The following is a 25,223-nucleotide window of genomic DNA, read 5'->3' as shown; positions in this document are numbered from 1 at the left end:
AAATAAAAAGTAGTCTGAATTAAAGAAAAAATTAATAAGCCTTCACAACATAATTTTGACTTGCCATACAAATCATACCTAGGATCAACAGGAAATCAGGCAGTAGTGACAACAATTTAAATAAAATCATATTTCCTTCTTTATTACTCTTTAAAGTGAGAGTTCACGGGAAATCTGTTTCTGAAAGACAGCATATTACTTTGAGGATACTACTCAACCTACCATTTTGACTAAAGTGACTGAACCAAATTACTTTTCATGTTATTGACTATGAACAGAGATTCCTAATTTAGCTTATACTAGTGATATTGATACAGTGGAAGTTCCCATAAGATTATATGGGAAAAGAAGAGTAGAAGTGAATAATACTGCTAATAAAAATGGCTGAATTCATTGAATACTTTCTTGGTCAGATACTACTATAATTACTAAGTGTATAACCATCTCATTTAATCTTTACAACAAACATATGAGGTAGGTATTATTAGTATTCTTGTTTTACAGTTAAGGAAACTGAGGCGAGTAAGGTTAAATAAGTTGTCCAACATTAGAACAGGAAGAAGGGGACCTGTTATTCAAATCCAAATAGTGTGACTCCCTGCACACAACCCTCACCGTATCTTTCATTTCCTTAGCAGGTAAACTAAATGTGAACTCATTCAATCCAATGTGTCCTGAACACCTATAAGGTGCTAGGCACTGCACTGCAAAAATACCTCTTCTGTCATTGTCAAAAGTGATAAAAATTTATATTACCTAGCCTTCCATGACCATTCTTGAGATTAAATAACTGCAGAAAGAACATCCTTACAATATGTTAATTATAAAAGAAGATGATTTATGTTTGCTATATATTTTTATTCCAGTATATGTACGAAGGAGGTAGCTCAAGTAATATTTATACCTAGATTTTTATTGTTCCTTAAACACCAAATTTATAATATATATGCAATTCTGAAATACAGTAAACCAATTTTAGACAAAGTTATTAATTAATATTAATTAAATAAAAATGTATTCTTTCCTCTAAAAAGTACAAAGCAAAATAAGACCAGTGGAGGATTATTTCAGCCTACCATTGTGTGCCCTTTCTTGAGCTCTGTTTCTTTACCATTAAATGGTTGTATTTTGCATTGTTTACCTTCTTTTGTCTCCAAGCATGCCATTTACAAGGTTGAGAAATATCCTGCAATCCTAATTTTTAAAAAAGAGAGAGCTTTTAAAAAACACAGTAATTTTAAAAAACTTGTTAATTTGTTATTTTTACACTACTTACTGTTTCAAATTCAGAGACTTTAATTCCTTTAAATGCATTAGCAATAAAATCCATTGAAAACCACTGACATGCCAGTTCTTCTCTTTGTTCTTCTGGGGTCATTCTACATAAAGCTTCTACGATAGCCACTTGTAAGTCATAATCTTTAAAAAAAAAAAAAAAAATTAATGTATTATTTGAAATTATGAAAATTAAAGTTTATAAAAGTCAATACATTTCATAAGTTGTTAGAACAAGCAAGAGTAATAAGGAACGTAGTGTAATTTACTCATCTTTTGCCATTTTCTTCATAGAGATTAGAAACATCTCATCATTACAGGCGTGAATATAGCCCAAATAACAAAATAAGTTTACTAACAGAAGAAAGGAGTAAAAGAATATTTTTAAGGATATTTAAAAGAAACTCCTAAGTGTTCAAAGATTCCTCCATTCCATAATTAAAGTTGTGAATTGCAAAATAACTCATAGAAAAGTCTATAAATCACAGGTAATCTTTGTTTTCCTTTTGCATATCATGATATTTACAGTTATTTTAAAGTACTTTAAACCAGTGGTTTGTTCTATATGTAAATCACTACATCAAAATTTTCTCATATGAAACTTAGGAAAGAAAATTTGAGCTCTTTTAATAAAAACATTGTTTACAAACAAATCTATCAATCCCAAGAATACTAAACCTCCTAATTTCATAAAATACATTTAAGAAATTTCTTCACAAAAGGAATCCAAATCTACTTGAAAATTAAGTTATTATTCAAAAACCTACCACTAGGCACAAATTATATTTGACAACTCCTGTTATCATACTTAATTTTTCAGTTTAGTTTAGAATTCCCTCGCATAATTTCACTACATTACAATGTTAATATTATTTTGACTAATTAGATATTATAGTCTATTAATAAATTTGGAGTAATTTCAAATATGAACATTTTGAAAAAAACAGACTTACCTCCAGCATCTAAAATCCTTTCTCCCATACTACTCCTGTGAATCAAAACAACAGGTTATATACTAGACAAGTATCAATTAACTAGAAAGCTCATATGTTTGGGGGAAAAAAACTTCACCAAAATTTACAATTGATTAGTATCACAGACTTTGGCAGAAAACATATATATAAATTATATTAGAAACCTACAAGAGCTTATCAGTTTTAATTCTTAATGCAACTCATGGTTGCCTTATTTGCCTTATAAAACATCCTTTAAATTCTTGGCTTGAACCACTAATTAAAGAAATATAGTACAAGTTATTACATGAGAATTAACATTTCTTGGTTAGAGAGTATTTTCCTGGCATCTTCAGGCATTTTGTCCAGCATAGCATTCATTTTTTTTAGAGCCTAGAAAAGAAAAATACATAATCCATTAACTTTATATATTCAGTGAAACATTAAGTACTTAGAGATATATTATAGGTATATAAACTTAGAAGCCTATTTTTTCTTAATCACAGCATTTTATGCAGGGAAAGAAGGGTGGAGGAAAGAATATAAAGCATAAAATAATGAATATAAGAAAACATAAAACACAGGATATCAAAAATAGAATATACCATGATTCCTGTACTTAAAGCAGTTATACTCTTTGCAGTATGACATATGTTTATTATTACTCTACGAACTAAAGAAGCAAAAAATATTACCCTATTAATATTTGTTCTTATGACTACACACATGTACACACATATATATACTAATACAGGTTATTTTTAGCATTTAAATACTTAGGAACTACTAATACCTACATGGTATAGTTTATTTTCATATGAGCTATATATGTATACATAAACCCACATGCTTATGAATTTTCAATACATATTTAGGTAATACTGGGTTGGCCAAAAGGTGTGTTTGGCGTTTTTTTCCCATAAGATGGCTCTAGTAGCACTTAGTTGTCTTTAACTTCATTTGGAACAATTTTGTTAGATTGTATTGTGACAGCTGTCATATCAGCGTGCATTTAAAAAGAACTTACCAAAATTAGTGAATTTTTGTGTAGCCATTTTAATATTGAAGATGGAAGAAAAAAGCAACATTTTTGGCATATTATGCTTTACTATTTCAAGAAAGGTAAACATGCAACTGAAATGCAAAAAAAGATTTGTGCAGTGTATGGAGAAGGTGTTGTGACTGATGAAACATGTCAAAAGTGGTTTGTGAAGTTTCATGCTGGAGATTTCTCCCTGGATGATGCTCCATGGTCGGGTAGACCAGTTTAAGTTGACAGCAATCAAATCAAGACATTAACTGAGAACAATCAACATTTTACCACGCAGGAGATAGCTGACATACTCAAAATATACAAATCAAGCGTTGAAAATCATTTGCACCAGCTTGGTTATGTTTATCGCTTTGATGTTTGTGTTCCACATAAGTTAAGCGAAGAAAACCTTCTTGACCCTATTTCCACATGCAGTTCTCTACTGAAACATAACTGAAATGTTCCGTTTTTAAAACAAATTGTGATGGGCGATGGAAAGCGGATACTGTACAATAATGTGGAACGGAAGAGACACTGGGGCAAGAGAAATGAACCACCACCAACCACACCAAAGGCCGGTCTTCATCCAAAGAAGGTGATGTTGCATATATGGTGGGATTGGAAGGGAGTCCTCTATTATGAGCTTCTTCCGGAAAACCAAACGATTAATTCCAACAAGTACTGCTCCCAATTAGACCAACTGAAAACGACACTCGACCAAAAGTGTCCAGAATTAGTCAACAGAAAACGCATAATCTTCCATCAGGATAACACAAGACCGCATGTTTCTTTGATGACCGGGCAAAAATTCTTACAGCTTGGCTGGGAAGTTCTGATTCATCCGCCATATTCATCAGATATAGCATCTTCGGATTTCCATTTATTTCAGTCTTTACAAAATTCTCTTAATGGAAAAAATGTCAATTCCCTGGAAGACTGTAAAAGATACCTAGAACAGTTCTTTGCTCATAAAGGTAAAAAATTTGGGAAGATGGAATTATCAAATTGCCTGAAAAATGGCAGAAGGTAGTGGAACAAAACAGTGAATATGTTGTTCAATAAAGTTCTTGGTGAAAAATGTAAAATGTGTCTTTTTTTTTTTTAACTTAAAAACCAAAGGAACTTTTTGGCCAACCCAATATATTTCATCGTGTCAGACAATGAATTAAGACAACAGAGACACAGTACATGATAATTTAGTGCCAAGATAAAATAATTATTCAATCTGATAAATTGCTACCAAATTGTCTTCACCTTCTCTTTAAGTTTTCAAAGAAAATCTAAAAAATGACTTTACCTCCTGCTGAATACAAATATTCACTCTTGAGTCAATAACCAGGGCACAAATTCGAGGTATGAAACTTTCCACTACTTGCCTTCTACCTGAATAAAAGTAAATTATTGACAAATGTGTATTTTAAACTCTTTTCAATGACAATCTTATATGTGTTAATGGAAATCGGACATACTAATTCAGTTCAGACGAAGGCCCATGGACTGGCCTGGGCACCAGGAAGCTTGAAATTCAGTCCTGGTTCTGCCATTAACTAGCTATGTAACTTCGAAAAAACACCGTTCAAACAGATGTGACTGATTTTAACTCTGGCAAAGGAATAACCCCAGATCCAGCTTCTCCTTTGAGGCACTTAAAGCAGTATTACTTTTTTGGATAAATAAATACAGTCCAAAACTGGAAACGTCTAATTTGAGGTTTTTATGAAACTGGCCTCAGTAATTTATAGTCATACCTCCAAAATTCCATAATGGCCATTAACACCTCCGGACTTCATGAAGATCTAAATATCTTGTCCTATTTCTAAAATTTGACACTATTCTCTCAAAAGACAAGCTTTATTAATACTAAGTATATTAAGAGGAATTTGCTTCATGCTAATTCATGATGCAGAGTTCTAAAATAAGTTTAAATAATGGCAACGCTGCAACAGAAAATGCACTTTACAAAGTGACTATGTTAAAAGAAAAAAAAATCACTGAATCACTTGAAAAGATAAAGTGATTTACTTAAAAAAAACAGTTGGATCACTTCATAATCACTGGTGCTTTAGGACTGTTTTCTCGCTTACAAACTTAAGAATTTAGACTAAATTGTTATGTTAATTGCAAAGAAACCAATGAAAAGGTAGCATTAACTACTACTGAAATAAATAGCAATTGATATTTTTAAATGTTTTGGGAGCAATTAGCTGTTCCTTTATTTATAAACAATTCACCGGCCCCAATTACCAATCCTAGGTAATTCTTCCTCAACCAACACAGAGATAAAATAACTTGAGTTTATTGTTTGACATAAGGCACTGCCAAGCACAAGTGAAATGATGAGTTGTAACATGTTCTATAGTCTCCGTGTACTACTGAAAATTTTGTTTCATTAGATCAAGGACAAACTATGGCCCACAAACCAAATCCAACTCACTGTCCCTTTTTGTATGGCTGTATTCATCAGCAGGTACTCTGTGGAAATACGTGAATCTATCATGATTTACTGAACCAGCAGTCTCAGGTGAATTTCATTCATTCTTATGAACTTAGCCATCATTAGCCACCACTAAATGAATGGCTTTGGTAATTAGCTTGGGCTGCAGAGTTGATAGTGTTTCTTAATGAATTCAACACCAAAGTCCAAGGCAAAATTAGTGCGTATATGAGAAACTTATACTTCAGTAAAGTTATTTCAATGAAACAAAGGTCATCTGAATCACAAGTAATGTCCAGCTGCTTTATACATCTCCTAGGCTGTCAAAAGCTGAGACAAGAAATGACATCTCCATTTCCAACAACAAATTTATAGGGGATATATTTTTTCCAAGATCCAACTACAGATCCAGCAGCGTTTCTGGACGTTGATATAGGTGCAAAGGAAATTTCCCTATTTCAAAATTCATTTTAACTCTGCAACTGAGGAGCTTCCACCTAACCTTCAACTGGAAGTGATTAATCTGCAATGCAATGGCATTCTAAAAAGCAAATATTAAGAAAAAAGTCTAATATAATTCTATAAATGCTTTCCAAGTGATGAATATGCTCAATTAAAAATCATGCTCATGAACTGATATCAGTATTTGGCATTATCTGCATGAAAAGACGTTTTCTAATGTAATATACACAAAATTTCACTACAGATAAGCATGAACAAATGAATATTTGCAATTAATTTTTATAACAGCAAACACTAACTCTGAACCTTAAGAGAAACGTCATCTTCTCAAAAAAGAGTGCTATTCTCCTCATTAGTAGACCTGTATTACAAAAACACTGTACTCAATTATTGTTATATTTTGAGTTGCATCAAAAAAACATTTGTGGAAATTTGTTTTCTTTCTTGTTAAATAAGTACCTACATAATACCATCAATTTTTTTCTTGGCCCACAAAGCCTAAAATATTTACTATCTGACCCTTTACAGAAAAAATTTGTCGATCCCTGAATTAGGTAATGAATTCCTAATATTAGGACAATACTACAAGAATTGCAACATTATACGAAAACTCTAACAGCAAATTATTGTTCCAGTAGAAATAAAATGTTTATTATACCTTCATCATCCATGTCATGTATGACCTGAAAGTGAATAATATTTAAAACTTACTATCTTATATTATAAACCATTACAAATAGTATTAAAATAAGAGGTTACATATGAACTCACCACATAATTATTTAACTTTTATGTATTAACTAATTAATCAGGATAAATGCACTAACCAATCTGTTAGTGACTTTTAGTCTCAGGGCATATAGAACACAAATTGTTTTTAAATAAACACATGCTTTATAACATCAGTGAATCAATATGATTGTTACCATCAAAAGCTCAAATAAGTCTTCTATCATAACAGCTTCATCTTTTGAATTTCCTTGACTCAGAATAATCTCCTTGGATTTTTCAAACCAGGTAACCATGTAGAAAAAGAAATGTAAATACATTAGTTACTTTGAATTCAATTTTAATAATTTTAAGAATGTACTCATACAAACAGTAAACCTAAGAATAAAGAAACATTAAAAATTAAAATTCCAGTATTGTACTAAATAAGTTTATGCTCTTAAACACCATCATTGTTTTTGCTTTTTAGTAACTCACTATATGTTCCCATTTTTTAGATGGGAATGGATGAAGTTAATCCAATTCCAAGTAGAAAATCTTTACTTCCCCCCCTTCAAATTCTTAGTTCATGTACATTCATATTCATAGGTAAAGAATTATCATTACACATTAGATTATTGTGGCATTTTTACTATTTGAAATATTTTGGTATTATTTTATTTTTATTAACTCAGACATTTGAGTACACACTATGTCTTAGGCACTGTTCTTGGTGCTGGGTATACAACAATGAACAAAACAGACAAAAATCAATATCCTACATTCTAAAATGGGAAATAGATAATAATAAACGATATAAAAAGAAAAGTAAATTAAGTTAGATAGTGATTAAGATGAGCTAAAGAGAAAATAAAGCAAGTAAAGGTCTTAGGGAGTCTTGTGACCTTAAATTCACACAATTATCAAGGACCCTGTATACAGTTCCCTTGTGATCTTTATTTTTCTAACATATACCACAGGTTATAAAAATATTTTATCTGTTTTATATACAGTTCTCAAATTTATTTTCCAACACTTTGAACCATTTAATTAGAAAACACACCTTTAATCATATTTCCCTCAAAGAAATATGTTACATATTCTATACTCATCTTTTGTACTAGTCCTTGTTTTATCATAGTTAGAAGTCCAGCTTTCCCCAATATACTGATATTTTTGCCACATCTTCCAAAAGAAACCAAAATGGTTGAAACAGTTTGGATATCCTTTTTATTCAGCTCCTGAAATGCAAATTATACATTTAAACATCTGTAAATACAAAATAGAATGGAATTGGCATTGTGCTAGGAGCGTTGTAATCCTCACAAATCCTGAGTGTTACTCATTATCATAATCATAATCTCCATATTGCAAAGGACAAAAGTGCGGTTTAAAAAAGGCAACCGGGCTTCCCTGGTGGCGCAGTGATTGAGAGTCCGCCTGCCGATGCAGGGGACACGGGTTCGTGCCCCGGTCCGGGAAGATCCCACATGCTGCGGAGGGGCTGGGCCCGTGAGCCATGGCCGCTGAGCCTGAGCGTCCGGAGCCTGTGCTCCGCAATGGGAGAGGCCACAACAGTTAGAGGCCCGCGTATTGCAAAAACAAAACAAAAAACAAAACAAAACAAAAAAAAGGCAACCTGCTTACAAGCACTCAGCCAGTGAATGACAAACACAGTACAAAATTGCAGACATGTATAAACTCAAGAAACTTTAGACTTATGATGCAATGAATCAGTTACCTTCCATTCTAAAAAGCTTTATGTATTTCACTAAGGGATACAAGACTTTTTTTTTTTTTTTGCGGTACGCGGGCCTCTCACTGTTGTGGCCTCTTCCATTGCGGAGCACAGGCTACGGACGCGCAGGCTCAGCGGCCATGGCTCACAGGCCTAGCCGCTCGGCAGCATGTGGGATCCTCCCGGACCAGGGCACGAATCCGTGTCCCCTGCATCGGCAGGCGGACTCTCAACCACTGCGCCACCAAGGGAGCCCGATACAAGAAATTTTTACTCACTCTTCTAGATTCGAAACAAACATCAAATTCTGGTGGAGACTGTCAATAATCACTTTTTTCTCACATATAAAAATACTTTATACATGACAAATCAAGTACAAGGTTTTTGATGATTTTTATTTGTTTTTGTTTGTTTTATTTTTTGTAAGCACCAAGCACTGTCCACACAACATGAAGAATATGCTGATAGGCTTTTAAAAAATAGTTCAAGTTGTTTAAACTTCAAACAGGTAAGCTATTTTTCCCCGTTTAGATAACAGTTAATAATGGTAACACTATGTAAACACACATTTTTTATATATTATTTAGAAAACAACAGTCCAACATGTTATTTGGGACTCCTCAAACAAACACAGACAAAAAGCAAGTGGTGAAACAAGCATTTATTTAGATAGTTATAAGTGAGCTTGCCAAAGCCTTTTTATTCATTCCTTCCAACGGAGTATCTCTTCCTAAAAAGTAGAGTGGTATCTAATAACTGCAATGCTCATTCAACAAAAATGAAAATTTACCCTGCACATAAGGTCATCCAACTTGTGGAAAAACTGTTTGCTGCATTTAATCTTCACATCTTCACAAATATCAATTTGTAAAAGTGTTTTCAAAGGTTTGAAATCATTTTTTCTTAAAGCATTATCAATGCATTTTTCCAACTGCTGAAATATAGAAAATGGCAAATATATTGAATCAAAACCCGAATAGTCACCTTATGAAATCAAGTAATTTAAGAATTGTTTTCACATTTGAAAATTCTCAAAAGAGCTTATATAATATCAATTCATTTATTTAAAAAAACTGTCCACTATTAAATTCAGAGTAACAATTAGAGATTAAGTGTTTTGATAATAATAAGCTCTATACAAGAAACATATATTTTACTAATTTTCCACTTCATATTTCTTATTGGAAAGTCATCATCATGCGAAACTCAACAAAAACCTGTTAATGAAGGAAATAAAAATCAACTTTATAGTAACTAATACTTAATACCATGGATAAAACCCTAACATATCTATCAACTTCTTCACGAAGTTTAAATAGTTAAAAAAAAAAATTGCATAAAGACAGGTAAAAGCACTTTTTTAGGAACTATACCAACCAATATAACTTAAGCATTACATACACATATAACTTATTATTTATTATATTTATAAGCTTTATAAAATCTGCCATCCCTGCTATTAAAGTACACCACCATTAATAAGGAATTTTCATACATTAATATGATTCTCCTAAATGCAAGTATCTCACAATTTTAAGCCTTGATATAAAAGTATCCAGCCATAAATGATACATAGATCAGTGTATGATTCATTTCTATGTAAGAGGTATATATAAATCATCTTCAGTACTTTATATTCTTAATAAAGCTTTTGGAAACAAATCTATTGAAAAAATAAAAGGATAACATTTTTATTTCAATTATTTGACTCTTGACCATTTCATAAAAACAAGTAAGCTTTGTCTTTCCTAAAACGATGGCATTTAATACCTATAAATAAACAAAAAGTGATTTTAGGAATTAAAATAAAAGACTTCCTTTTGGTCTAGGACTACATACCTGGAGATTTGGTCTTATTGGCATTTTGACTTAATTTTAAAACAGGTGGACAAAACAAACACCTACAAAAGAAAGCATATACTTTCTGAATCTTACAATCTATTTTATATGTTTACAGTTTTAAAGTCTTAACACACATAAATAAGCATTACTGCTTATACCAAAGGCAATAAATGTTGTTTCTTCAAGTTCCTCACTGCTTATGAAATTACTCATTTGAATCTGTCCATAGAAGTTTCTGGACGAAAGCCTGAAGATCATTTATTCAAGCTTTCCCTTTTCATAAATGACTTAAATAAATGTCAAAGTCCTGCCAAAAGGTCACAAAACTAGTCACTGAAAGAATATAAATGTGAACCTCCCTCATCAGAGATTCCAACTTTGGGAACAAGAAGAAAAATAATCTTGAATTAATGCCTAAATGAAATTTAAGCTAGTAATACAATATTTAAGAAGGGAAGTATATGCAAGTATACTGCCAAAGAACAGGATATGTAAGAATATACAAATATGCAATGAAAGGAGGAAAAGATAACCTAAACACATTTTTCCCTTCAAAAGAGAATGGAAACAGGAAACAGCAGGGTTACATTAAGCACCATCTTAACAAAAGCATCTAACATTTGCAACTGCAATTTGGAGGTTTGGAGGTTAGTCCTATAAAGGAAAAGAAATAAAACAATCTTTTCTAGACATCATAACTAGAACAATTTTAAAATAATCTGTACTATGAAGAGCTTTGTAATAGAACCTCAGGAAATTCAACATAGAGGGGAAATTAATTACTTAATCCAGGAGGAATACAGGACTGTGTATCTTGAAGGCAACAAGAGGCACTAGTCAGTCTACTTTCTTGCAGACTTGCCAGTAGAGATATTTAAGTGCCAGTGAGGACATACATAAGAGGCATACAAAAGGGATGAGCAAAAAAATATCCTGCATTTCCAAAGATTAACTCCAGGGGGAAAAATCTGATCCACAGAGAAACACTGATTCCACATACATAGGGAGCCAAGTATAAAGATGCTTCTGCAGCATCGTTCTGAGTGAGAAAATTCAAAAGTACTTAGATGGGAGCTACGAATGGGAGGGAGGGTAAAGAATGAATAAACAAAATGTGGCATATGCTAATCAATTTTGTAAAGATAACAGTTAGATAAAATGAACCAGAATTTTAGATATTTGCAGCCAGTTTTAGTGATTAAAAAGCATGTTGCCAGATGATAAACACAGCATAATGCCACTTATATGCAAAAAGAAACTTTGTATTATTTATGATTATACCTCTAGGTACACATAAGTATACACATATTTGTGTGCATGCGTGCACCTGTGTGTGTGTAGAGTGACATTCACCTACACCACTCAGGACACTCTGTCAGCTTATTGGGGAGGAAGAGTAGAGAGTTGCACAGAACCATAATCAGCTATTTGGCAACGGGAAACTTCAGTTTTATTTGTAATTTATACTTACTTAACCTTTTTAAAAGTAAATTCATACTAAAATGCAGGTAGGTGGGGTCCAAAACTTGGGATCAGTAAAATGTGGGTTTGGGTTATTGTGAGGGAAATGAAATCACAAGGCCAGCCTCTGCAATTAAGCAGCTACAGTCCAGCTGCTCCATCCAAATCTATCCACGACTTAGCTGTGGTTTTGCCCCATCTGGTTATGGTTGTCTGCTCTAGCTTAAATATTAAATGGGTGACTCTAGGTCTGTGGCTAACTGGGGATTCCAGTATACCAGCAATGATTCCAAGATCTCTAAATAGTTGGTAGTTGTTTTATCATTTTGCCTGGGAAACTGGGAATGCAGGGACCCACCAGTTTGCTTTCCCAATTCCCAACAAGGGGTGTACCTATTTTCTGCTTGGCTTCAATCTTTCTCTCTTTCTCCCCAGGCCATCACAGAAGATGGAAATTTAGCCTGTATTAACTCAATTATGGAGGTAAGAAATAAGTACTGAAGGTCAGCAACCAACAGGGGGATTAATGAGGAAACATAAGAGGAACAAGGTAGGCTAGAGAACCCTGAGCATCCACCACTGCCACTACACAATAGGCCTGAAAGCTGCAGGAGGGAACATTCCTTGGAATAAAAAGACAAAGTTGAGGATATCACAGGATCACAAAGGAACAAAATGTATAGAATAAAAAGTTGAGATATGAAGAAGAGATTCACACATTCCACTACCTATTCAATGAGAAATCCAGAAAAAAATTTTAAATAAAAAAGAGCAGTGGGATGGCAACAACTGAATAATAGCCAAGAACTTTCCCAAATAAATATAAACATCCACAAGTTGAAAAAGTCCATGGAATTCCAGGATAAATAAGAAAAAGTACATCTAGACATACTGTGAGAACATTTCTGAGTAAGAATACAAGAGAAAATCTTAAGTCACCACAGCAAAAACAAAACTCAAATGCATGCAAAAGAATAAACATAATAGATTCTCTGTTCTCACAATGCAATAAATTTAGAAATCAGCCACAAGATAGCTTCAAACTTCCTATATATTTGGAAATTTAAACACATACATGTGAATAGTCCATGGGATACAGAAAGATAGAAATGACAAAATACTTAAGTGACTAAGAAAATGTGAACATATAAAATCCTATAGGATACAACCAAATCAGCAGTTAAAGTACAATTCATACACTTGGATGAATTAATTAAAAGGTGAGAAACAGAACTAGCCAAAAGAAAGAGACCCACAGGACCTCCAAATGGTAGTTATTAGACAAATACTTCAAAATAACTGAGTATTGTGTACATAATGATTATAATACAAGACTGAGAATTGTGGCAGAGAACTGGAAACTGGGGTGGGCAGTAAGGAAGGCCACAGAAAGTCTGAAAGAAGATCAAATAATCCTAAAAACAAAAATAGTCAATAACAAGATTATTAAGAAAAAATAAAATGGATGGTTTTAATAGCAGATTAGACACAGATGAAGTAAAAGAGAAATGGAAGTGGTATCAGAAGATAATATCTGGAACGAAGCAGAGACAAAAATATGGGGGGGTATCAGAAGTCAGATCAAGAACACAGAAGAAGGAGGAGCTTCAAGATGGCGGAAGAGTAAGATGCAGAGATCACCTTCCTCCCCAGAAATACATCAGAAATACATCTACATGTGGTACAACTCCTACAGAACACCTACTGAACGCTGACAAAAGACCTCAGACCTCCCAAAAGGCAAGAAACTCCCCACGTACCTGGGTAGGGCAAACAAAACAAAACAAAACAGAGACAAAAGAAAAGGGACGGGACCGGCACCAGTGGGAGGGTGCTGTGAAGGAGGAAAGGTTTCCACACACTAGGAGCCCCTTCACTGGCAGGGATGGGAGGTGGGCAGGGGGGAAGCTTTGGAGCCACGGAGCAAAGCACAGCAACAGGGGTGCGGAGGGCAAAGCGGAGAGATTCCCACACAGAGGATCGGTGCCAACCAGCACTCACCAGCCCGAGAGGCTTGTCTGCTCACCCACTGGGGCAGGCAGGGGCTGGGAGCTGAGGCTCGGGCTTCCGTCGGATCGCAGGGAGAAGACTGGGGTTGGCGGGGTGAACACAGCCTGCAGGGGGTTAGTGCACCACGGCTGGCCGGGAGGGAGTCCGGGGAAAAGTCTGGAGCTACCAAAGAGGCAAGAGACTTTTTCTTCCCTCTTTGTTTCCTGGTGCGCGAGGAGAGGGAATTTAAGAGCGCCGCTTAAAGGAGCTCCAGAGATGGGCGCGAGCTGCGGCTATCAGCACGCAACCCAGAGATGGGCATGAGACGCTAAGACTTATGCTGCCACCACCAAGAAGCCTGTGAGCGAGCACAGGTCACTGTCCACAACTCCCCTCCCGGAGCCTGTGCAGCCCGCCACCGCCAGGGTCCCGGGATCCAGGGACAACTTCCCCAGGAGAACGCACGGCGCGCCTCAGGCTGGTGCAACGTCATGCCGGCCTCTGCCACCGCAGGCTCGCTGAGCGTTCCGTACACCTCCCTCCCCCAGGCCTGAGTGAGCCAGAGCCACCAAATCAGTGGCTCCTTTAAACCCGTCCTGTCTGAGCAAAAAACAGATGCCCTCAGGCGACCTACACGCAGAGGCGGGGCCGAATCCAAAGCTGAACACTGGGAGCTGTGCGAACAAAGAAGAGAAAGGGAAATCTCTCTCAGCAGCCTCAGGAGCAGCGGATTAAATGTCCACAATCAACTTGATATACCCTGCAGCTGTGTAATACATGAATAGACAACGAATCATCCCAAATTGAGGAAGTGGACTTTGGGAACAACGATATATATATATTCTCCCGTTTTCTCTTTTTATGAGTGTGTATGTGTATGCTTCTGTGTGTGATTTTGTCTGCATAGCTTTTCTTCTACCATTTGTCCTAGAGTTCTGTCTGTCCGTTTTTTTAATAATTACTTAAAAATTTTTCTTAATCATTATTTATTTTACTATATTTTATCTTCTTCTTTCTTTTTTTTTCTCTCCCTTTTATTCTGAGCCGAGTGGAGCACAGGCTCTTGGTGCTCCAGCCAGGCGTCAGTGCTGTGCCTCTGAGGTGGGAGAGCCAAGTTCAGGACACTGGTCCACAAGAGACCTCCCAGCTCCACGTAATATCAAACAGCAAAAATCTCCCAGATATCTCCATCTACACAACCCACTGAACCAACCTTAGCCACTGGGGACAGACACCAAAAACAATGGAAACTACAAACCTGCAGTCTTCGAAAAGGAAACCCCAAACACAGTAAGTTAAGCAAAATGAGAAGACACAAAAACACACAGCAGATGAAGGAGCAAGGTAAAAACCCAACAGACCTAACAAATGAAGAGGAAATAGGCAGTGTACCTGAAAAAGAATTCAGAATAATGAGAGTAAAGATCATCCAAAATCTTGGAAATAGAATGGAGAAAATACAAAAAACGTTTAACAAGGACCTAGAAGAACTAAAGAGCAAACAAACAGTTATGAACAACACAATAAATGAAACTAAAACTTCTCTAGAAGGGATCAATAGCAGAATAACTGAGGCAGAAGAACGGATAAGTGACCTGGAAGATAAAATAGTGGAAATAACTACTGCAGAGAAGAATAAAGAAAAAAGAATGAAAAGAACTGAGGACAGTCTCAGAGACCTCTGGGACAACATTAAACGCACCAACATTTGAATTATAGGGGTCCCAGAAGAAGAAGAGAAAAAGAAAGGGACTGAGAACATATTTGAAGAGATTATAGTTGAAAACTTCCCTAATATGGGAAAGGAAATAGTTAATCAAGTCCAGGAAGCACAGAGAGTCCCATACAGGATAAATCCAAGGAGAAACACGCCAAGACACATATTAATCAAACTGTCAAAAATTAAATACAAAGAACAAATATTAAAAGCAGCAAGGGAAAAACAACACATAAGGGAATCCCCATAAGGTTAACAGCTGATCTTTCAGCAGAAACTCTGCAAGCCAGAAGGGAGTGGCAGGACATACTTAAAGTGATGAAGGAGCAAAACCTACAACCAAGATTACTCTGCCCAGCAAGGATCTCATTCAGATTTGAGGGAGAAATTAAAACCTTTACACACAAGCAAAAGCTAAGAGAATTCAGCACCACCAAACCAGCTTTACAACAAATGCTAAAGGAACTTCCCTAGGCAGGAAACACAAGAGAAGGAAAAGACCTACAATAATAAACCCAAAATAATTGAGAAAATGGCAATAGGAACATACATATTAATAATTACCTTAAATGTAAATTGATTAAATGTTCCAGCCAAAAGACACAGATTGCCTGAATGGATACAAAAACAAGACCCTTATATATGCTGTCTACAAGAGACCCACTTCAGGTCTAGGGACACATACAGACTGAAAGTGAGGGGATGGAAAAAAAATATTCCATGCAAAGGGAAATCAAAAGAAAGCTGGAGTAGCAATTCTCATAGCAGACAAAATAGACTTTAAAACAAAGACTATTACAAGAGACAAAGAAGGACACTACATAATAATCAAGGGATCAATCCAAGAAGAAGATATAACAATTGTAAATATTTATGCACCCAACATAGGAGCACCTCAATACATAAGGCAAATACTAACAGCCATAAAGGGGAAATCGACAGTAACACAATCATAGTAGGGGACTTCCAACACCCCACTTTCACCAATGGACAGATCATCCAAAATGAAAATAAATAAGGAAACATAAGCTTTAAATGATACATTAAACAAGATGGACTTAATTGATACTTATAGGACATTCCATCCCAAAACAACAGAATACACATTTTTCTCAAGTGCTCATGGAACATTCTCCAGGATAGATCATATCTTGGGTCACAAATCAAGCCTTGGTAAATTTAAGAAAATTAAAATCGTATCAAGTATCTTTTCCGACCACAACGCTATGAGACTAGATATCGATTACAGGAACAAATCTGTAAGAAATATAAACACATGGAGGCTAAACAACACACTACTTAATAACCAAGAGATCACTGAAGAAATCAAAGAGGAAATCAAAAAATACCTAGAAACAAATGACAATGAAAACACGACGATTCAAAATCTATGGGATGCAGCAAAAGCAGTTCTAAGAGGGAAGTTTATAGCAATACAATCCTACCTTAAGAAACAAGAAACATCTCAAATAAACAACCTAACCTTACACCTAAAGCAGTTAGAGAAAGAAGAACAAAAAACCCCCAAAGTTAGCAGAAGGAAAGAAACCATAAAGATCAGATCAGAAATAAATGAAAAAGAAATGAAGGAAACGATAGCAAAAATCAATAAAACTAAAAGCTGGTTCTTTGAGAAGATAAACAAAATTGATAAACCTTTAGCCAGACTCATCAAGAAAAAAAGGGAGAAGACTCAAATCAATAGAATTAGAAATGAAAAAGGAGAAGTAACAACTGACACTGCAGAAATACAAAGGATCATGAGAGATTACTACAAGCAACTCTATGCCAATGAAATGGACAGCCTGGAAGAAATGGACAAATTCTTAGAAATGCACAACCTGCCAAGACTGAACCAGGAAGAAATAGAAAATATGAACAGACCAATCACAAGCACTGAAATTGAAACTGTGATTAAAAATCTTCCAACAAACAAAAGCCCAGGACCAGATGGCTTCACAGGCGAATTCTATCAAACATTTAGAGAGGAGCTAACACCTATCCTTCTCAAACTCTTCCAAAATATAGCAGAGGGAGGATCACTCCCAAACTCATTCTACGAGGCCACCATCACTCTGATACCAAAACCAGACAAAGATGTCACAAAGAAAGAAAATTACAGACCAATATCACTGATGAACATAGATGCAAAAATCCTCAACAAAATACTAGCAAATAGAATCCAACAGCACATTAAAAAGATCATACACTATGATCAAGTGAGGTTTATCCCAGGAATGCAAGGATTTTTCAGTATACACAAATCAATCAACGTGATACACCATATTAACAAATTGAAGAATAAAAACCATATGATCATCTCAATAGATGCAGAGAAAGCTGTCGAAAAAATTCAACACTGATTTATGATAAAAAACCCTCCAGAAAGTAGGCATAGAGGGAACTTTCCTCAACATAATAAAGGCCATATATGACAAACCCACAGCCAACATCGTCCTCAATGGTGAAAAACTGAAACCATGTCCACTAAGATCAGGAAGAAGACAAGGTTGCCCACTCTCAGCACTATTACTCAACATAGTTTTGGAAGTTTTAGCCACAGCAATCAGAGAAGAAAAAGAAATAAAAGGAATCCAAATTGGAAAAGAAATAAAGCTGTCACTGTTTGCAGATGACATGATACTATACATAGAGAACCCTAAAGATGCTACCAGAAAACTACTAGAGCTAATCAATGAATTTGGTAAAGTAGCAGGATACAAAATTAATGCACAGAAATCTCTTGCATTCCGATACACTTACAATGAAAAATCTGAAAGTGAAATTAAGAAAACACTCCCATCTACCATTGCAACAAAAAGAATAAAATATCTAGGAACAAACCTACTTAAGGAGACAAAAGACCTGTATGCAGAAAATTATAAGACACTGATGAAAGAAATTAAAGATGATACAAATAGATGGAGAGATATACCATGTTCTTGGATTGGAAGAATCAACATTGTGAAAGTGACTCTACTATCCAAAGCAATCTACAGATTCAATGCAATCCCTATCAAACTACCACTGGCATTTTTCAGAGAACTAGAACAAAAAATTTCACAATTTGTATGGAAACACAAAAGAACCCGAATAGCCAAAGCAATCTTGAAAGAGGAAAATGGACCTGAAGGAATCAGGCTCCCTGACTTCAGACTACACTACAAAGCACAGTAATCAAGACAGTATGGTACTGGCACAAAAACAGAAATATAGATCAATGGAACAGGATAGAAGGCCCAGAGATAAACCCACACACATATTGTCACCTTATCTTTGATAAAGGAGGGGAGAATATACAGTGGAGAAAAGACAGCCTCTTCAATAAGTGGTGCTGGGAAAACTGGACAGCTGCATGTAAAAGAATGAAATGAGAACACTCCCTAGCACCATACACAAAAATAAACTCAAAATGGGTTAAAGACCTAAATGTAAGGCCAGAAACTATCAAAGTCTTCGAGGAAAACATAGGCAGAACACTGTGACATACATCACAGCAAGATCCTTTTTGACCCACCTCCTAGGGAAATGGAAATAAAAACAAAAATAAACAAATGGGACTTCATGAATCTTAAAAGCTTTTGCACAGCAAAGGAAACCATAAACAAGACCAAAAGACAACCCTCAGAATGGGAGAAAATATTTGCAAATGAAGTAACTGACAAAGGATTAATCTCCAAAACATACAAGGAACTCATGCAGCTCAATATCAAAAAAACAAAGAACCCAAACCAAAAATGGGCAGAAGACCTAAATAGACATTTCCCCAAAGAAGATATACAGATTGCCAATAAACACATGAAAGAATGATCAACATCATTAATCATTAGAGAAATGCAAATCAAAACTACAATGAGATATCACCTCACACTGGTCAGAATGGCCATCATCAAAAAATCTACAAACAATAAATGCTGGAACATGGAACTGAGTGAACTGATGAGGATGATTATAATTTTTGTGACTTTCTGTTTGAATAAAAAAACAAAAACAGGGCTTCCCTGGTTGCACAGTGGTTGAGAGTCCCCCTGCCGATGCAGGGGACACGGGTTCGTGCTCTGGTCTGGGAGGATCCCACATGCTGTGGAGTGGCTAGGCCCGTGAGCCATGGCCGCTGAGCCTGCACATCCGGAGCCTGCATGTCCGGAGCCTGTGCTCCGCAACAGGAGAGGCCACAACAGTGAGAGGCCCGTGTACCACAGACACAAAAAAAACCCCAATAAATTCTGGAAAGGGTGTGGAGAAAAGGGAACCCTCTTGCACTGCTGGTGCAAATGTAAATTGATACAGCCACTATGGAGAACAGTATGGAGGTTCTTTAAAAAACTAAAAATAGAACCACCATACGACCCAGCAATCCCACTACTGGGCATATACCCTGAGAAAACCATAATTCAAAAAGAGTCATGTACCAAAATGTTCACTGCAGCTCTATTTACAATAACCAGGATATGGAAGCAACCTAAGTGTCCATCAACAGATAAATGGATAAAGAAGATGTGGCACATATACACAATAGAATATTACGCAGCCATCAAAAGGAACGAAATTGAGTTATTTGTAGTGAGGTGGATGGACCTGGAGACTGTCATACAGAGTGAAGTCAGAAAGAGAAAAACAAATACCGTAGGCTAATACATATATATGGAATCTAAAAAAAAGAAAATAAAGGTCAGAGGAACCTGGGGTTGAGACGGGAATAAAGATGCAGCCCTACCAGAGGGTGGACTTGGGGATACGGGGACGGGGAGGGGTAAGTTGGGACAGGGTGAGAGAGTGGCATGGACATATATACACTACCAAATGAAAATGGACAGCTAGTGGGAAGCAGCCGCTTAGCACAGGGAGATCAGCTTGGTGTTTTGTGACCGCCTGGAGGGGTGGGATGGGGAGGGTGGGAGGGAGGGAGATGCAGGAGGGAAGAGATATGGGGACATACGTATATGTATAAGTGATTCACTTTGTTATGAAGCAGAAACTAACACACCATAGTAGAGCAATTATACTCCAATAAAAACGTTAAAAAAAAAAAAAAAAGAACACAGAGGATAAGTTATAAAGCCCTACATATGTGTAACTATAATCCCAGGAGAGAAGATAGTGAATGTGACCAAAGCAATATCTAAGAAATGATGACTGAGAAGTTCCCAAAACCAATAAAATACATCAAACAATAGATTCAAAAAACCCCATGAACCCCAGCAGGGGGAAAAAAACACCCAAACCCTGGTGCACCACAGAAAACTGCTGAAAATCAAGATCAAAATCAAAATCAAATATCAAACTGCCGTCAGAGAGTAAAAAAGACAGGTTACTTTTAAGTAGCATCAATAAGACTAGTAGATGACCAATAGAAACTATAAAAGCCAAAAGATTTAGAATAATAACTTCTTTAAAGTGCTCTAAAATTGGACTTAAACTACACACTGGACAGATGGACCTAACAGACCTATACAGAACTTTTCATAGAACAGCTGAACACACATGCTTCTTAAGGACGCATAGAATATTCTCCAGGATAGATCATATGTTAGGCCACAAAACAAGTGTTAATAAATTTAAGAAGACTGAAATCATATCAAGCATCTTTTCTGACCACAAATTGGGCAACCTAGAAGAAATGGAACCTAGGAGAAACATACAACCTATCAAGACTGAATCATGAAGAAACAAAATCTGAACAGACCAATTATTAGTAAGGAGACTGAACCAGTAATCAAAAACCTCCCAACAAGACAGGTCCAGGACCAGACGGGTTCGCCAGTGAATTCTAACAAACATTTGAAGAACTACTAACATCAATCCTCAAACTCTTCCAAAAAATAGAAGAGAAAGGAACACTTCCAAACTCATTTTATTAGCCAGGCTTATGCTGATACCAAAGCCAGACAAGAACACTATGAGGAAAGAAACTAGAAAGTTCTGAAATAAAAAACTGCAAGCTAGAGTTCTATAACCAACAAAAGTACTATTTAAAAATAAATGGAAGAATCATCCTATTTGTTATTAAAATGTATTACAAAGTTGCAATTACTAAAAACAGTATTAAAAATGGGAAATAGACAAATGGATCAATAACCAAAAGAGAATCCAAATGCATACCCAAGTATATATTGGAACTTCATATATGAGTAAGAAGGTTTTGCAAATAGTAAATGTAAATTAGTCAGTAAATGCTCCCAAATGCGCAAAACTGGCACTGGGAAAACTGACTCACCATATAAAAATATAACATCAAGCCCCTTATTTCCCGCATTCACAAAGCAAACTAGATGAATTAACTACCTAATGTAAAATGAAAATATTTAAAAACCATTAGAAGGAAACACAGGAGGATATCTCTATGACTCTGCAATGTGAAAACATTTAAAACATAAAAAGCACAAAGCATAAAAAGTAATAGATATGAACTTTCTGTACATCATTGTCTCCTTCTCTCACACACACATATATAATTTCATTAAGGACTCTCTATTCACTCTTAATCCAGTACTCAGTATTGCCCCAGCTGGTCCTATAACCGTGAACACATTCACTGGCATAACTCACACCCTTCAAGCCCTAGAGAAACATTTCCTTTGCCTATGCCTTTAAAAGAAGGGGACTGCAGTTAATTACACTATTCTGTTTATTTTGTATGTTAGAAATCTTCCCTAATAATAATGTTTAAGGGACTCAGGGCGGGGTGGGCGGGGGTTGGGGGGGAGGGTAGGCTGAAACAATGCAGAGAAGATTGCAGGTTGTGCTGATACTGACATTTTAGTCTCTGCTTCAGAAAGGAGGTAAAATTTGAGCAACCTAAGTGCTCAGGTAAGAGAAAAGACATTAGTTAACTGTCAAATCCTTCCTCTGGCAGAGCAAAACTACAGTTGATTCTTGCATAATGAAAAACTGCTTCCTAATAGTGCCAAACGTCCATTTTCTTGCTTCTCTTTGTATTCCAACTTGTGGCTCTGGAAGTACTAGCAACTAAGTGCACAGTATTTGCAACAATTGCACATGGTGACTGAGAAACATTCTGTAGTTCTAAGCAATTGCTATTATTCTTTAATTTGTATATATGTAAATCTAGACAACCGCATGAACATGACATATTTACAGTTAGATGGCAAGCAAACACTAGAATAATGACTAAGTTTATTTTATAAAAATATTTAATAAGATTTATTCAAAAATAATTTCAGTGTTATCAGAACGATTTTATTTAGATTAATGTTCGTTAGTAATTTGTATCTACCTTAATTTTAAGAAGAATTTAGTATTTCAGAAAATATTAAAGAAACAATACCTTTTAATTTTTTACACTTATTTCACGTTTCTGGTAAAAGTACTCAAATTAGTACATTTTGAACAAAATTACATGTTGTTTTAATCCTTAAATCATACTATCAATACAACAGAAAATAAGTAAAAATCTTGACTATACTGATTTTGCTAAAATGAAAAGAAATTTATGAAATGTGTACTAATTTACGAATTATATAGGTCATTATTACTTATCCAAAATTCGGCAGTCCATCATCAAATATCCATAATAAATGCGTTCAATTATCTTTGATATTTTGCCAACACTCGGTCATAAAAATAATAGCTTCACACAAACTTTTCTATTTCATTACGATGAAGGTATGTGTGAAACTGAAGACTTTATTGCACCACTTGAAAACTCGATTGAAAAGTTTAAGCACTTAAAATATTTCAGGGGCCTCTGTTTGTACTCTTTCCCTAGGGTCAGCAACTGTTGGGGCAGGCCTGCCTATGGCGGAATGCTTCGCTGCATCACAGCTACAGCAACCTGAGTGTGAATTTGCCATGTCATTTACAAGGTTACTCTGAGATATGACATACAGTGCAGAGGAATTACTTACGGCCAAGAGGCCACAAGGCTCACAAGACGGCTTAGTTCCTAGTCTACTTTTGTGCAAGAAGTCCGTCAAGGGGAAGGAAAATTAATGTCTACCCAGGCAGAGTTATTTTTTAAGAAAAACTGAACTAAACAATCCAGCGACTCCTCCCTCCCTTCCAAGGCTGAATGCATACTGGCTCTAACAGAGCCCCATACTGGGTACCATCCATGATACAAGACAAACATCTGCGACTGAGAGGGAAGGCTAAGTCCTGAGGGAAACGTAAGCAACACACTCATCTTTCCACCGCCCTGAGTAAACAATTAAAAATACCTTGATGAAGTGCTATGCACGAGCACAAGGAACAACAGAACGACCTGAGAGACCCAGCACAGAATTATACTTTTTCAAGAGGAGTCTGGGGGGCGGGGGGTGGGGTCAACTAAGCGGGCTTGGCGCTCTGGTTTCCTTACAGGCAACACAGACCTTGGGACAAGATGAATGTGCATGCGCAGGCGGATGGCAGGAGGAAGGTTTAAAAAACACCCAACAGCTTGACACAGGCATACATTCTTTCCCCAAAGCTGAATGAATGAATGCAGCAAAGCCCTCTGCGCCACCAGAGCAGACGTCCAACAGTTGGGACTGTGACGCCGGAAGCTGCCCGCGAGCCGGGGAGGAACCACCACCTTCTCCTGTCACCACTAAACAGTTACCACAAGCTACTTCACGACACCTGTAGCGGCATCACCCACGACACCCAGCGCACAGACCCGTTTCATCCTCCTTCTGCGACCGGGGACATCAGGACATGTGGCTCCCCCCGGAAAGGGGGACCATGGAGAACGCGCTCGCGGCAAAAGGCTGCGGGACAGGGGCCGGGGAGGAAGGGCGGTGGCGAGAGAGGAAACACGTGTGCGCACTTGGCTCTCCGGAGAGCAGAGAGCACGGGCCCCTGCGAGGCCAGCTGCTAACCCCTCCCCGCCCCCCACACACACCTGGGCTCTGTTACATCGTTTACGACGCTAAGCTGTGGGTTCCGCGCCCGCTCCGGAAGCCCCGGCCCGCCGCGTCTCCACCCGCGTCGCCCTCAATTTCGTGATTCCGGCCACTGCTCGCATCCTTGGTCATCCCCCGACCAGCGGATACGCGCTCCCCCCGATCCCCCCAACCCCACCCGGGCCCCGGACACCCGCCGCAGGCCCCTCACGACCGCACGCCCCGCGACCCGTCGGCGCGAGGCCCGCACCGCCCATCGGACGCCCCGGAGTCGGCCCCCCTCAGCCCCGGCGGCGCCGCCGCCCCGGCCGTTTCCTCAACGGCTTGCCTCAACCGTCCGGAGGCCGCTCTCTCGCTCGCTGGCCCGCCCGGCCCCTGAGGCCCAGCCGACGCCGCAGCTCCACTCGCGCACCCCGCCGTCAGGGAAGTCCTCTCCGGCGCCCAGCTCAACCTGCCGGCTGGAGTAGGCTGCCGCTGCCGCTGCCGCCGCCGCCCAGCTTCGCGTCTCCCTTAAGCGAACGCCGCCGCGCCTCACGCAGCCGAGGGAAGGCGGGAAGTGCCAGTCCAATCGGCGTCGCGTGCGGTCGGCGTCGCGTGCGGTCGGCGCCGCGTCCAATCAGCGCCGCCGGCCTGACAGGCCCCGCCCCCCCACGCCGGCGCAAGTGCCGCCCGAGGCCGGAACCAGGGCCGCCGAGGTGGGCAAGGCTCAGGGCCTCAGGTAAGTGGGCCGGCCGCGCCCCGACACCCACCCCTGACCCCGGTCGG

At 37.5% G+C, this 25,223-nt stretch overlaps 1 protein-coding gene across 1 annotated transcript in view; it reads right to left on the bottom strand.

The window, feature by feature from the left end:
- Positions 1-25,223, bottom strand: part of SYCP2 (synaptonemal complex protein 2) — a 108,504-nt gene that overhangs the window by 48,160 nt on the left and 35,121 nt on the right. Inside the window, 10 exon segments of the mRNA XM_060032888.1 lie at positions 1,142-1,194; positions 1,277-1,419; positions 2,229-2,263; positions 2,536-2,621; positions 4,559-4,644; positions 6,816-6,840; positions 7,084-7,182; positions 7,978-8,106; positions 9,394-9,537; positions 10,443-10,504. Coding sequence (XP_059888871.1) covers positions 1,142-1,194; positions 1,277-1,419; positions 2,229-2,263; positions 2,536-2,621; positions 4,559-4,644; positions 6,816-6,840; positions 7,084-7,182; positions 7,978-8,106; positions 9,394-9,537; positions 10,443-10,466 — 824 coding nt within the window. The 5' untranslated portion in view covers positions 10,467-10,504.

Source organism: Delphinus delphis, chromosome 15 (assembly GCF_949987515.2).
Source record: "Delphinus delphis chromosome 15, mDelDel1.2, whole genome shotgun sequence".
NCBI lineage: Eukaryota > Metazoa > Chordata > Mammalia > Artiodactyla > Delphinidae > Delphinus > Delphinus delphis.
This window is presented reverse-complemented; position numbering and strand designations above follow the sequence as displayed.